General features: G+C 40.4%; 1 protein-coding gene across 2 annotated transcripts in view; it reads left to right on the top strand.

Moving 5' to 3' along the window:
* col2a1b (collagen, type II, alpha 1b) overlaps positions 1-13,134 on the top strand; it is a 46,007-nt gene that overhangs the window by 7,486 nt on the left and 25,387 nt on the right. For both annotated transcript variants that reach the window (XM_046383277.1, XM_046383276.1), the window contains 12 exons: positions 1,105-1,206; positions 2,008-2,085; positions 4,183-4,227; positions 5,742-5,795; positions 7,396-7,449; positions 8,364-8,417; positions 8,977-9,030; positions 9,138-9,191; positions 9,506-9,550; positions 9,672-9,725; positions 10,077-10,121; positions 10,318-10,371. In XM_046383277.1, the coding sequence (XP_046239233.1) occupies positions 1,105-1,206; positions 2,008-2,085; positions 4,183-4,227; positions 5,742-5,795; positions 7,396-7,449; positions 8,364-8,417; positions 8,977-9,030; positions 9,138-9,191; positions 9,506-9,550; positions 9,672-9,725; positions 10,077-10,121; positions 10,318-10,371 (693 nt within the window). The remainder of the gene's footprint in view (positions 1-1,104; positions 1,207-2,007; positions 2,086-4,182; positions 4,228-5,741; positions 5,796-7,395; positions 7,450-8,363; positions 8,418-8,976; positions 9,031-9,137; positions 9,192-9,505; positions 9,551-9,671; positions 9,726-10,076; positions 10,122-10,317; positions 10,372-13,134) is intronic.

Raw genomic sequence — 13,134 nt, 5'->3', positions numbered from 1 at the left:
CACATTCACCTGTCTTTGATCGTTGCATTAATTTAACAACATTTGGATGTTATATAGGCTGCAGGCGAGGAGTTTGTTTTGCGTAGTCATCTTGGTTATGCATATTGAATAACATGGTGGCTGCAGAGGTTAAGCAGCCTTTTAGGTGTTCAGCACATTCTTTGCTCAGGATCCCCTTGCAGGGTAATTTGTCACTACATGCACAGAGGTATGCCAGGTAGTCTGATTTACTCTGATAAATCATAAGCATTCTTTACAACCTCTATGGAAAAAGTCAGTTTTTTGTTTTGAACTGGGTATTTGGCATACATATTAAAGCTTTTATTGTGTTTTCTTTTTACCTTTAAATGTCCACTTTGATTAAGTTAAAATAAACAAACATCAGTACTGATGAATCACTGATGTAAGTCAGGTGAAGTCAAGTTCAGAAGGCTGAGCTGATCTTTAGGCTTCTGTCAGCAGTATCTGACAAATGTAGTCCAGTGGTGTATCATCTGCCAGCAACTGTGTAATGATTTATCCAAAGTATAACCGAGCTCAAATACTGGCACAGAGGCCTGGAATTAATCAGTGCTGAACTGTTACAATTATTACTTAACACGTTTTTGCTCTCATATACTCTTAGAAAGTCTGTGGTTTATGTGTTTATATGGTTTATCTGTGGCTTATTATATGAAAATAATATTGGGATGGGACACATGGGATGACTTTCAGTCAAATGACTCATGACTAATTAATCACTTATGAGTAAATGAATATGAATAAAATGAATCAAATTTGAATATTTGCAGTTTTTTCTATGATATAAATTGAATATCTTTGGATTTGGACTGTTGGTCAGACAGGACATTTCAATGTCAGCCTCAACTTTGGGAAATTTTGATGAGCTTTTTCGTTCTCCTTTTTGCTATTGCTCATATTGTATGGACCAAATGATACACAGGTTTGAGGTATAGTTAAGGTGTCATTCGGTCTCCTCAGTTAGAGAATCAGGCTGATGATTTGGTACAAGTCACCGCAAATGACAAGTACTCACTACGACCTAACTTGGGGTCATAATCTTGTCCTTTCGATAAAGTTAATAGAAGATTTTCTTTATTTCAGGGAAGCCCTGGGCCCCGTGGCAGAGATGGTGAGCCTGGCACCCCCGGAAACCCTGGCCCCCCTGGGCCTCCAGGACCTAATGGACCCCCTGGCCTTGGTGGAGTAAGTATCCCATGACAAGAAGGGAGTAAGCATTCACTGTAGACTATGGAGCTGACAGCTTCAACACAGATGCAAGAATCCAAGAATGGCTTCACTTTGACTGGGTGGAATAAGCAGCGCGAAAATGGAGCAAAGGCTGAAAGAATGAAGAACACAAAAGATGTGGGAAAGCGCTGGCGTTGGGAGGAAGCAGAAAGACAACAGCGAGTAGATGCAGAGAGGGAGAATAGATCAAATGCCTCTCATTCTTTGCAGGAGAAAAGGAGGGAGGAGGTGGATTGAGGGGAGGGGAGGTGGAAGGGCAGGACGTAGTATGATAGATTTGGGGAGGGGAAGGGAAAGCCTTTTTCGGGGTGAAACAAGGAGACTCTTTGTGAAGGCAAGAGAGATGAAAACTGTTCACATGCCCTCTGTCTCTCCTATGTCTGCATCAGGAGTCACATAATAAGCTCTGCTGCTGACAGTCTGTTAAAAGCTTATTCTCTCCACTGCCAAAGTGAAACAGCATCATCCAAACTCTGCAAATCAGTGACAACACATCTGACCTCCAAGATAAATGCTTCATTTTGACTTCATGAAACACAGCTAAAGCTCACTTTTAAAGTTGGTGTAATTTGAAGCGTTTTTTCTGATTATTTTTTCGTAGATTTTTTACCCTGCAGTCAATATGACATTTTTTCAATTCAGCAGATGACCTCAAAAGCTTCATTTCACTGAGACATCATAAACACATATCAAAAAACATTGAATAGATTGGTTTAAAATAAAGTCTTACGCTTTCTGCTCTTTTGCCTTTTCCAGAACTTTGCTGCTCAGATGGCTGGTGGTTTCGATGAGAAGGCTGGCGGCGCACAGATGGGTGTGATGCAAGGACCAATGGTGAGCAAGTGATGATGAGTCCTGCTGCCCCCCTGCCCCCCCCCCCCCCCCTTTTTCTTTTTTTTTTCTTTGCAGTCAAGTTCTTACAAATCTGCGTGGATGCTACAGTCTTGGAGGGATCAAGAGCAAAGAGAAACGATTATACAGACTTTCCACCCTAAGGCCTGGGTTAAAGATCTATGCTGGTCCAACTGAAGTGTCTTTGAACGACACGTTGAATCTCTCTCAGTCCCAGTGCTGCTTTTCTGTGGCTGATCCTGTTCTTTTACCTCTTTGGAGGGGCACAAACATCTTCCGTACATGAACCATCGTCATCATTCTTCACCAGGAGTCGAGATACCCATGTAGGATTTAAAATCATCAAGAATGGGAGGAAACAAAGTTGATTAGCAACTCCAGACAAATCCCAGCCATTTGTAGCACCTTTATGGTATATATAATGGTAATAATGGTTTTGGGATAGAATTAAGAGGAAAAAAACCGTCTGCACTGCTTTGCTGGAGAAAGGAAATGGCAAATTCTTCAGTCCTGATGGAAAATAAACACCTCACATGGAGAGCAGAAGGGTAATTTTATAAATAGAGGAAACAGCCATTGATTGTTTTCAAGCCCTTGAAAAACCACAGCCGCACTCCTTTAGCTGGCATGGAGTGAGGAGCACACTGGGAGCTATTTTGGTTCAGAGAGCTGCAGAGCAGCTTGGCAGTGCCTCAGCCCGCCAGAGGTTTGAGACAGACGGGATGGAGGTGGCTGGAGTCAATCAGATCCCCACAGTTAGCAGCAGTCTCTGTGGTTTCACTGTCCCTCCATGTCTGTCTAAGAGCTCACTATAACACTGAAGTCTTTTTCGTAGACGGCCTACGTTTACTTTGGTGTTTACCAGCCTGCTCGGGGAGAGAGCAGTGAAAAAAAAGACTGAACTGATGTGAAAATCAAGTCGAGCTTACAACCCCTTATACGCCTAAGCAGAACTCACATCCGCACACCTACATACCAAACACACAAACAAAGCTCTCACTCGAATGTATGCACACACGCACACATAAGCACACGTACGCACATCCCTCAAACAAACTCAAGCGTCCTGGAGATATAGAGCTCCATTGATACGTTTCTACCCACTGTGGTAAAGGCTTCCCACACCAACTGAAAGGGGGCTTTCATTTGCCTCTGAGGACCGCTGTGCCGTGCTGTGATGTTTTCTTTGGCTGCCATCCTTGATTTTATAAAGCACAACCATGATGCTAAAATGTGGGTTTGTAAAGGCGAATCTACTGAGAAGGATATGTTTGTATGTAAGAGGAAAGCTGTTAATCTAAACCAAAGCGACACCAGTGCTCGCATTCGAATGGTTCCTTGTACAGCTGATGTTCTTTGTGTATGTGCGTGAAAGACAGAAAAGCAGAGAAAAAAGGTAACAGGGATTTGGCTCATCACCTTCACGGAATGTGATTTTCTCTTCTTGAGTAATGATGCATGAAGTTGAAGTAGAAATTACTTTGGCGTGTGACTCCAACCAGAAGTTCTTGCAGAGCTGATTAAGGTTCAGTCAGAGAGAATTTAGTCAACGAAATCTCACCTGCTCTTCTGATGCCTGAAACATTTAGTGATGAAACATTTCCATAAAACCAAACAGTTTTAGTGTTGGTATGTTGTTTTTCAATCTGTGTCAAGGTGTAAAAAGTCATGTAGAGTTCACACAGTGCAGCACTATCGCTGGTGACCTTTGAACTACGGAAACACACAGCGGGGGGGAAGGAGATGAAAGAAGAAAGATGGCGGGTTGACTGTGAAAAGGGACAGACAGACAGAGAGCAAGAGAAAGTCTAAATGCCGCTAAGGAATTTTTAAATGATTTATGGATTTGACAATTAGTTTCTTACAGCTTCAGGGCGAAGCAGGTGATATTTATTTTTACAGCTTCTCACAGAATTCAAATGGGCAAAACCCTTTCTCCATAACACGCACACTCAAAGCTACAAAATATGAGTGTACTAGACTGTTTTATGTGTTTGTGTAATTTCAACATGTGTCTTGTTGCAGGATGTGACTATGTGTCATTATCCTGATGTTGTGTATCTTGTCTCTTTCCCTCAGGGCCCCATGGGTCCCAGAGGACCACCTGGCCCCTCCGGAGCACCTGTAAGTACCTCCTGTATGCCCCAGACAGCACACTTGCCAGGTGCACCTCTCCATGAGATCCTGCGTTGAAACCCATTCATATTTTTATATTCTTTGTTAAATCTCATAATTGTAGTGTGGCTGAGGTTGTGTGTACATATGCCACATAGTCTACTTCCCCAAAGTGTATTTAATGACAATAATGACCCAAAAATGACCAGTGGCTTTGGCAACAAAGCGGGGATACCCGAGGCCGACAGGGATCAGTGTTTACACACAGCCCTGTTTTAACTGCAACTGTTTTCCGGAGGAAGGTGACACACGGAGAATACTTTTGTCTCACAGCTGCAGGCTCCAGGGCTTTTTCCTATGCCCAACCCGGACATGCGGCAGAACACCTGTCAATTGAGCGCTCACAGAGCCTATGGGCTTACACCCTCACACACACCCTTTTCTGCTCTTGCCCGCAACCGAGCTCCACCTGTAGCCCTTTCAGGCCTCCCAGCCTCCTGAGTAAAGCTGTTAAGTTGCAGGCAATGCCAGCTGACGTGCCTCAACCTGATGGTTTTTCTCTCCCTGAGCCCACATTAAAGGAGACGTATTTTCCCCTTGGACACTTTTGACTCCTTTTAGGTAGGATTCAAACAGGGTAGAGTTTCTAAAACGAGAAGACATTTGCAGGGATGTAGTGTTATTCTGACTAACTGTAGTTTGTAATGTAGAAACAAAAGATATAGTGCAGTTAGTTGTTATTACAAGTCACATGTATGGCTGCAAATAAGGATTTATTTTGAGCTGATAAATTAATTATTAATAGAGTCATTAATTGTTTGGGGAGATCAAAAGTCTAAAAAAATACACCCATCCTGATTTCCAAAAGCACAAGGTGATGTATTCAAATTGATGGTTTTGTCAGACCACTGATACAAAATGTAAAGACATTCAGTTTACTATCACTGAAGATGATGAAAGCCTGGTAAAAAAAAAAATTAAATAAAAAAAAAACACTTAATTGTGTCACATTTTTGATTATAATATGACTTTAATGTCAATTTAAATAAATGCTGATTAATTTAATGTTCACCATAATTGTCATTTACATTGTTATTTGAAAAAAACAATACAGCACAATACAAACCTGAAATCAGTACAGTTTCTTCTGTACAATCATAAGAAACATATAAAACAACATCGTACCAAATATATATCACATAGTCCCCATGCTGAAAAACAGTTCAATACAAAGGTTTAGATCAGATTGTTTTTTTGTTTGTTTGTTTGTTTGTTTTTAGCCATGTTTTAAGTGTTGTTTTAAAAAAACTAAAACCTGAGTATTCTCTGATATGAGTTCAGATTTGTGATTGTCCTAAAGCAGTTTCCCTAAATTTGGCTGAGCAGTCAGCTCAGAATGATCTGACCTACCCTAGTCTAACTAGCATTTTTTGTAACTAACACTGTTTTCTTTGTAACAAAGAAAAGAAATAAAAAGTCACTCACTCTCATCTAACAGCCTCTCTATTCTGTGTACATCCCAGGGCCCACAAGGTTTCCAAGGCAACCCAGGAGAGGCTGGAGAGCCTGGACAATCTGTGAGTATGATTCTATGGTTCTTATCCGTGTTCACACTACATGTATTGTTACAAATGCTCTTCTCGCTCTATGGCCTTTAAACCTCCTCTCCGTTTCCTTCCACTTCTTTTCTTTCACGACTGGCTACTTTCTCATATCTGTTTAACTCTGTAAAAGATGACAATGACTCTGAGGCACAGCTAGGCTGGAGTCATTGCAAGCACACTGTATTTGTTCCTCACTTTTTCGTGTGGAAACTTAAGCCACTGCTAGCTGTACTGTAACTAAACTACAAGTTTCCCAACACTTTCTAACCTTTCATTGCTGACCGCTAACTTCTTTATCCTGATCTATCTGAGCAGCCAGCTCCTTCAGTTTCAACATTTACAGCCCTCTTCAGTCAGTTTACAATATCCCAAAGCCTGGGTACTAAAGCAGATGACTGAACTGGCTGTCATACTGACTTCTGTTGTACTTTGTGTGGAGCAGATTTGCAAATTTCTTTCAATATTTCTTTTTTCTTTCTTTACACATCTTACTAACTAACCTCTCCTTCTGCCTCATATCTCTCATTAGGTAAGTCCCTACCAGACAGAAGACCTTACTTTTAGTTTTCTCCCTTCCTGCTGCCCCAGCTCTACCACCTCTCTTACCCTTCCTGTAGTTTCCACCCTGACTTACCTTTAAGCTTCCAGAAATCAGATTACCCGCCCTCCCCTGTTCCCTCAGCAGGTACATGACGCAGGGTCTCCCCTCTGCTGTGTTAATCTGCTCCTGTGGAGTTCAGATATGCAGCCTCTGAGGTGCCCTTCTTTTTAAAGGTGTTGCAGTACATCATTATGTGCTATTAAAATCAAGTTTCCTTCCTTGACAGTTGTAGGAGAGTCACATGTGTTTGTGAAAGCCAGAGATAATTTTAGCTTTTAAAATCATAATTAGTCTAACACGGTTAGACTAACAATATTTTCCATTAAAACAGAAAATTAACAAAAAGATGCCTTTAATTAGCTAATGAGACAAAGAATACATTCTTCATATATCATCCAGCATTAGCACTTAAAGTTTGTTTCTTTTCCTGCCTGTTTAAGCCAGACAGATTAATGCGAAGAAAATGACAGAGAAAGATCGTTTATATGGGAAAACTGATAACTGAACCAATAGACATATGAACATAGAGAGTGAGTGAGACAGCTGAGAAAGAAACTGGCAGACAAATAGAAAAAAGAGCAAAACATCTGAACTTTGTACAAAGAATTTTGGATAAGAATACTGAAGTATTTGGTCTGTCGTTTGGGTCTTATCTTGCCTGTAAATTCTACTCATTCTGATCTCTTCTCATTGAAAAATACTTTGACTAAGAGTCGTAATACTTTCATTGTTGTTCAGGATTTTATCAATGTAATTCTTCTATGTGCTTTTCTACAAAGAGACCTACATTAACTAGAAAACAAAGTACATGATTAACAGCCACTCACACAGTTAAAATGATAATTAAAATCATGTCATCTCTGTTGGTTACAAACTGTCAGAGAGCAGCAAGTCTGAAGTATGTAACGTTGCCCTCTGTTGGACATGAATGGAAACTGTGTCTCACCTTTCCCTGTTTTCTTTTTACAATAGGGCCCCATGGGTCCCCGTGGACCTGCTGGACCCCCTGGAAAACCTGGAGATGATGTAAGTGTTTGTGGAAAAGACTGCTGTAATACTTGCTGTAAATAGATTTAAAGTAACTCTGACAAGGCTGACATGCAGTGAAGTGTATTTACTGTCCTGATATCACCTGCTGTGGAAAATATCAGCATCTGTGCTGAATGTCCTTGAAATGTGACCTAAAACCATCCAAAAGAGAAATAAATTCTCATGTGTGCAGACTCCACCTACTGTGGCAAAAGTAAATGATTATATCAGTTTCAAATATCAATTAATTTCCCATTCCTGGCCATTGTATTTGTTTCATGGATAATATTATGAAGTATAAATTGAGTGTCTCCTTTAGAAATTGTTTTGCTGGGCTCTTTTTAGCTCTGAATGTAGTATTTTTACAAACTCAGCTAAATTATTCGAGTTTGCAGCATTTAACTCTGAGTCTGTTATTTTTGACATCTTGATGCCATATATACGCTGCCTGATATATTTTGTTTGGTATTATTGCTGCTGTGTTGCCATGTGGAATGCCGGATTTCAGTATTATTGTTCTGTTTGTACTGTTTCAATCACAGTCTATGTTTTTTGCACTTCTGGGTAAAGCTAACACAGCGACTTTGACAGTACTATAGGACATATCCTGTATCATCTTTATTTGGGGCTTACATTAATACATTCATTAGAGAATGTAGCCAACATTAGGCATTATGTGAAATATTTCACACTGCTTTTTCAGTCAACCTGAAAGTCCAAGATAAATGGACATATTTATTGCTTAAATGTAATTCCTACTTTTAGCCACATGATGGCACTAGATATCACAGTGTGTCCACTAGACTGCCTCACTATCACTTTATATTTACAATAAAGTATTCAACATTTTACGTGTCTACAAGAAAGTCGTGATTTTTTAATAATTCTCTTCCCCTCTGTTTCTATTTCAGGGTGAGTCTGGCAAACCTGGCAAAGCAGGCGAGCGTGGACCTTCTGGACCTCAGGTGAGATCTCTGTGACTGCTGATTCATCCTGTTTCTGAGAGCTGAACAATTTGCTCTCCTTATATACTCTAAAGTTTTACTTTGTTTGTCTCTCTGATAGTCACTTCAGAATAACGTAATCACCTCAGTTTGTCAGTGTTTTTTTACATTTGACCTTACATCGATTAGACCTTGGAAATTAAAGATAAGTCTATGTGGGGGCCCACAGGCTTCCTTGTGGAGGTTCTAAGGGCTCCCTAGTCCATTTCCACTATAATTTCATCCATAAGTAATGACAGTAAAAATGACAGATTCTATAACAATTTAGTCATCGTTGTCAAGTTAATGATAATCTCAAGCCAAGAGTCAGAGCATTTTTGTGGAGTCAGAGGGATCCCATGTGGCCAATATTAACTAGAGCCAAAACCTAATGGAAATGATTGCTTTAAAACTTGTTTTAAACCTTTTAGCGTCCAAGTAAACTGTCCTGATGTACTGATGGTTCCTCCCCATTGGAAGAATTATTTTATACATTTATCTTTCACTCTGCTGTATATTCATCTCTCCTGTGGTATCATAGGGAGCTCGTGGATTCCCAGGAACTCCTGGCCTGCCTGGCATCAAGGGACACAGAGTGAGTGTGTTTGTTGTCTATTCGTGATTTTAAAGAGTGTCGAGTCATTGATTGTGCCATCACAATCACTTTCCTAACTGTGCACCATCTCTGCTCTTTCTTTATAGGGCTATCCAGGTCTTGATGGTGCAAAGGGAGAGACTGGAGCTGTTGGGGCTAAGGTAGGATATTATTCCATGTGTTTGTAGCTACTGCTTTTCAGTTAACTAAGGTACCTCTTCACTGTTTGTTTATGTATGTTTCTCCACGTTGATGGTGGTGAACCAAGTTAAAAGGATGCACCACATCAAAATACAACCTCAGTAACAATGTAATGAGATGGTCTTTCATTGATAGTTAGTTGGTGAGCGTTCCACCAAAACACAGACTGCATACTGTCTCCAGGAAGAGTAGCTGTTGCCAAGATAACTAACAATAGGCTGTCTTTATTTAAGGTTTCCGTGCTGTACTAACAGCTACATTTACCTCTCCTTAGGGTGAGGCTGGTGCTTCTGGAGAGAGTGGTGCCCCTGGACCAATGGTGTGTAACACGGGACATCACGGAAACAACATGTGAACACGAAAATAGATGTACAAATCCAGTGTCATTAATAATGGTAACAAGATTACAAAAATTCTTCCTCTCTCCCTCACACACACAGGGACCTCGTGGTTTGCCTGGTGAGAGAGGCCGTTCTGGACCCAGTGGTGCTGCTGTGAGTGACATACTTATGTGTAAAACTTAACTCCTGATTCACAACAGGTGGATTCGATGCTTTGCTTTGCTTTATTAGTGTCTTCTGCTGAGCTAGGGGGCATATTTTTAGGGTATACAATAATTCAAAAGGTGTTCCTTTTAATGCAATCCAAACAGAGGCATTGGTATTTGGTACTTGTAAATAATTGCATTGTAATTCAAAGAAATTACCCTAAATATATCAGTTGTGTCTTTTTTTTAATGTGTCTGTTCCTTCCTTGTACCAGTTTCCTGTTATTTTCAATTATTCATGAAAGGAAAAGCACCAGAGTTTTTAAAACCTTGTGTTAAAAATGTTTTGTTCATTCAGGGAGCACGTGGAAACGACGGTTTGCCCGGTCCTGCTGGTCCCCCAGTAAGTCTTTTTATTTTCTCATTTAATTCATTTCATCATTTTCTTTTTATTTACATTATTTGGCTTGACTAATAAATACTGTAGATGAAATCCTTCCCCACACACATCTGCTACTATAGGACAGTAGTCTCTACACCTGAATGTGTCAGTGATTAACAGCTAAGCAGCTGAAAAGACTGTCTTTTCCCCTCTGTAGGGCCCTGTCGGTCCTTCTGGAGCTCCAGGCTTCCCTGGCTCTCCTGGTGCAAAGGTAAGTCACAAGTTACCTGAACAGTAACCCCCCTTATCATCCATGCCTTTTTGTGTTTATTCCGTGAATTAGAGTAACTTTGTCTTGAGTGTGTTTGTTCCTTTCTTTGACAAAACTAACCAGCATCGCTGAACTTCCGGCCTACTTACTCTGAACTTTTCCTTGGGGAAAAAAAAAGTTCTGTTTACAACTTTGCAAAAAAGTGCGTTTTGCGAATTCTATGCAGTTATAGTAAGATCCTGAATCAAATAAAATAAGTTAATATCAAGAATATGGTGGCACAAAGCTCCTGGAGGATTTTGTAGGGACAAGTTGAAATGTTGTAGTGAAATTAGAGAAGGCTGCTTGAAAAATGCTTTAAGCCTCCATCTGTGTGGAAAATTGGGGAGGAGGGTGTTTTAAAAGTGTTATTCTCCCTCTTTCACTCCCTCTCACTGTCTTTCTGTTCTTGTCTCTCTCTGCTTAGCATCTGATTTATTCCTCTTGCATGGCAGACAGGCTCAGCTCTGTGCTCCAGGGCCCAGTGCTGGTGGTTTGCTTTCTTCTTTGAGCCCCTTGATAGTTTGAGAAATCTTTTAGGAATTACAAGTTGAGTATCTCCTTACAAAATTCCCTTGAAGCAATCAAGGCAAACTCAGCTCAGTATGTGACCATGTCTGTCTGTGTGCGTGTTTATGTATCCTATCAGCTTACATCCATAACACTTGATGTTTGTCAGCGGAGAGTCTGTGAACCTGAGTGTGAATTTGTTTGTTCGTCCTGCTTCATAATACTCTGGGAAGCGTCCCGTGGTGAGCAGTGTTAAAAGACTCATATGACATTATTGTGCTGTACCTCCTGGAGCTCATGAAATGTAGTCTCATTTTAGCAGCAAGATTTGCACTCAAATAGGACCCAAGACTAACACAATAAAAAGCTATCTAGACAAAAAAACTGAACTGATCCTCAACTAAACAAACCATGTTCCTGGACAGAGAAGATCGAACAGAGACAACTTTTTCCCCATCTCTGATTGGCATTGTATTATTTAGCAACAGCCAAACTGTTGGCTCTCAAATCCTCAGAATTTTTTTCCATAACTTAAAATAACTAGCAGATGTTCCTTTCTTTGTCCCACTTTTCATTTTAGTTTCAGAGCCAGTAAAATATTGGCTTTAACAGCAGGCTTAGGGAAAAGAAAGGGTCAATGCAAACACTTAGAGATTCTATTATGTCACACTATTGAGTCTGCAAAGTCTACAAAGCTGCAGAAATAGCAAAGGCATTTCATTCATCAGCTCACTGAAAAGCTGCATAGCACCAGTGTGGTAAAATCTCTGGACAGTGTCCATAGCTCCTCTGAATGGCAGCCCAAGTCCTGTTTTTGTACTGAAGCAGATGGTCTGCAAAACATTATGCAAGTGAAGTGGCTCTCTTTAATGCACTTTATAACAGCTGTCAAGGTTGTTTTGTTTGTCTAAATGCTACTGTTTTATAAGCATTCAACTCTAATTTCAGTGGTGTGCCACAAAATATGCTTCTGTGCAATGGTTTGCAATTTTATTTTTAATTAAGCCAGATGATGTGCTCTTTGTTAATTAATTTTAGTCAGGCAACTCAGGCGTTAATGTTGTTGTCGATGTGTGGCGTGTAACATTTACTGAACTGAGATGGACCTAAACCCACCTGATATTCATCAGCAGGTGAAAATAAAGCAGAACATTATTCACTTAAATGTTACGATCATCAAGCAGCAGCCAATCTCTTATCATGAAGCAGCAGATGGCAATGAGCTTAAGGTCTGCAGTGAGTGCAGTAGCAGAATTTAGATGCAATTAGTGTATGAAGATTAATAAAGCAAGTGTGTGTCACATAAAGACACGTGGAAGGAGGCACAACCAAACTTCCAAACAAAATTCATTCATTCAAGTCAAGTCAACTTTATTTGTATAGCCCATTTTTACAAGCAGTTTGTCTCAAAGGGCTCATCAATTAATACCACTTACAAGGCACTCCGCTGCGCATATTTTAATTGCCACATACATTGGGACAGCGAAATAACTGAACGATACACAATGCTGTCAGTCTCACCTGTTGTCGTCCTCCTCTCCTGCATGTCTCTCCTCACTGTTAGCTGTCCCTTCCTGACCGTCTGCTGCTGCTTCAGCTGCCACAGCAGCACTGATTGAAGTGTGGAAATGTTCAAAACAAATTAATTGGGGTAGCTAATGACGCTTGCCTGACTGTTGAGCTCTCCCACATGTGCGTGTGATTGAAGAATCAGTTGTGCACAGGTCTATAATGAGGATTTTACCCATTTTAAGTAGTAAAACAATGTTGTTGTGGTGGGTTGCCACAAACAGATCAATGGGAAACGCTGCGAATATTTCACAGCAATCAGTATTATATGTTGGCTATAACTAATCAAAAAGGACAGGGTTTGGGTTTCTGGGACAACTGTTTGTAATTCAGGACACAAATTCCTCAGGATGTCTGATCACTATGTACAGTATGTTCCTTCTTACCTTAACAGTGACACTTTAAAGATCCAGTACGTAAGATTTAGTGGCATGTAGCAGTAAGGTTAAACTCTGCAACCAACTGAACGCCCCTCACCTCAAGCTCCTCTAACAAAAATGTGACGGCTAGAGCCAGGGTTGGTTTGTCCCTTCTGAGCTACTGTAGAAACATGGCAGTGCAGTATGTTTAGATCAGAACCTGCTTCCTCTGTCATTGTAAAAGATTCCTTATAAGGTAACAAAAACACAATTATTTTTAGTTTTA

This window comes from Scatophagus argus, chromosome 3, assembly GCF_020382885.2.
Source record: "Scatophagus argus isolate fScaArg1 chromosome 3, fScaArg1.pri, whole genome shotgun sequence".
In the NCBI taxonomy this organism is placed as follows: Eukaryota; Metazoa; Chordata; class Actinopteri; family Scatophagidae; genus Scatophagus; species Scatophagus argus.
This window is presented reverse-complemented; position numbering and strand designations above follow the sequence as displayed.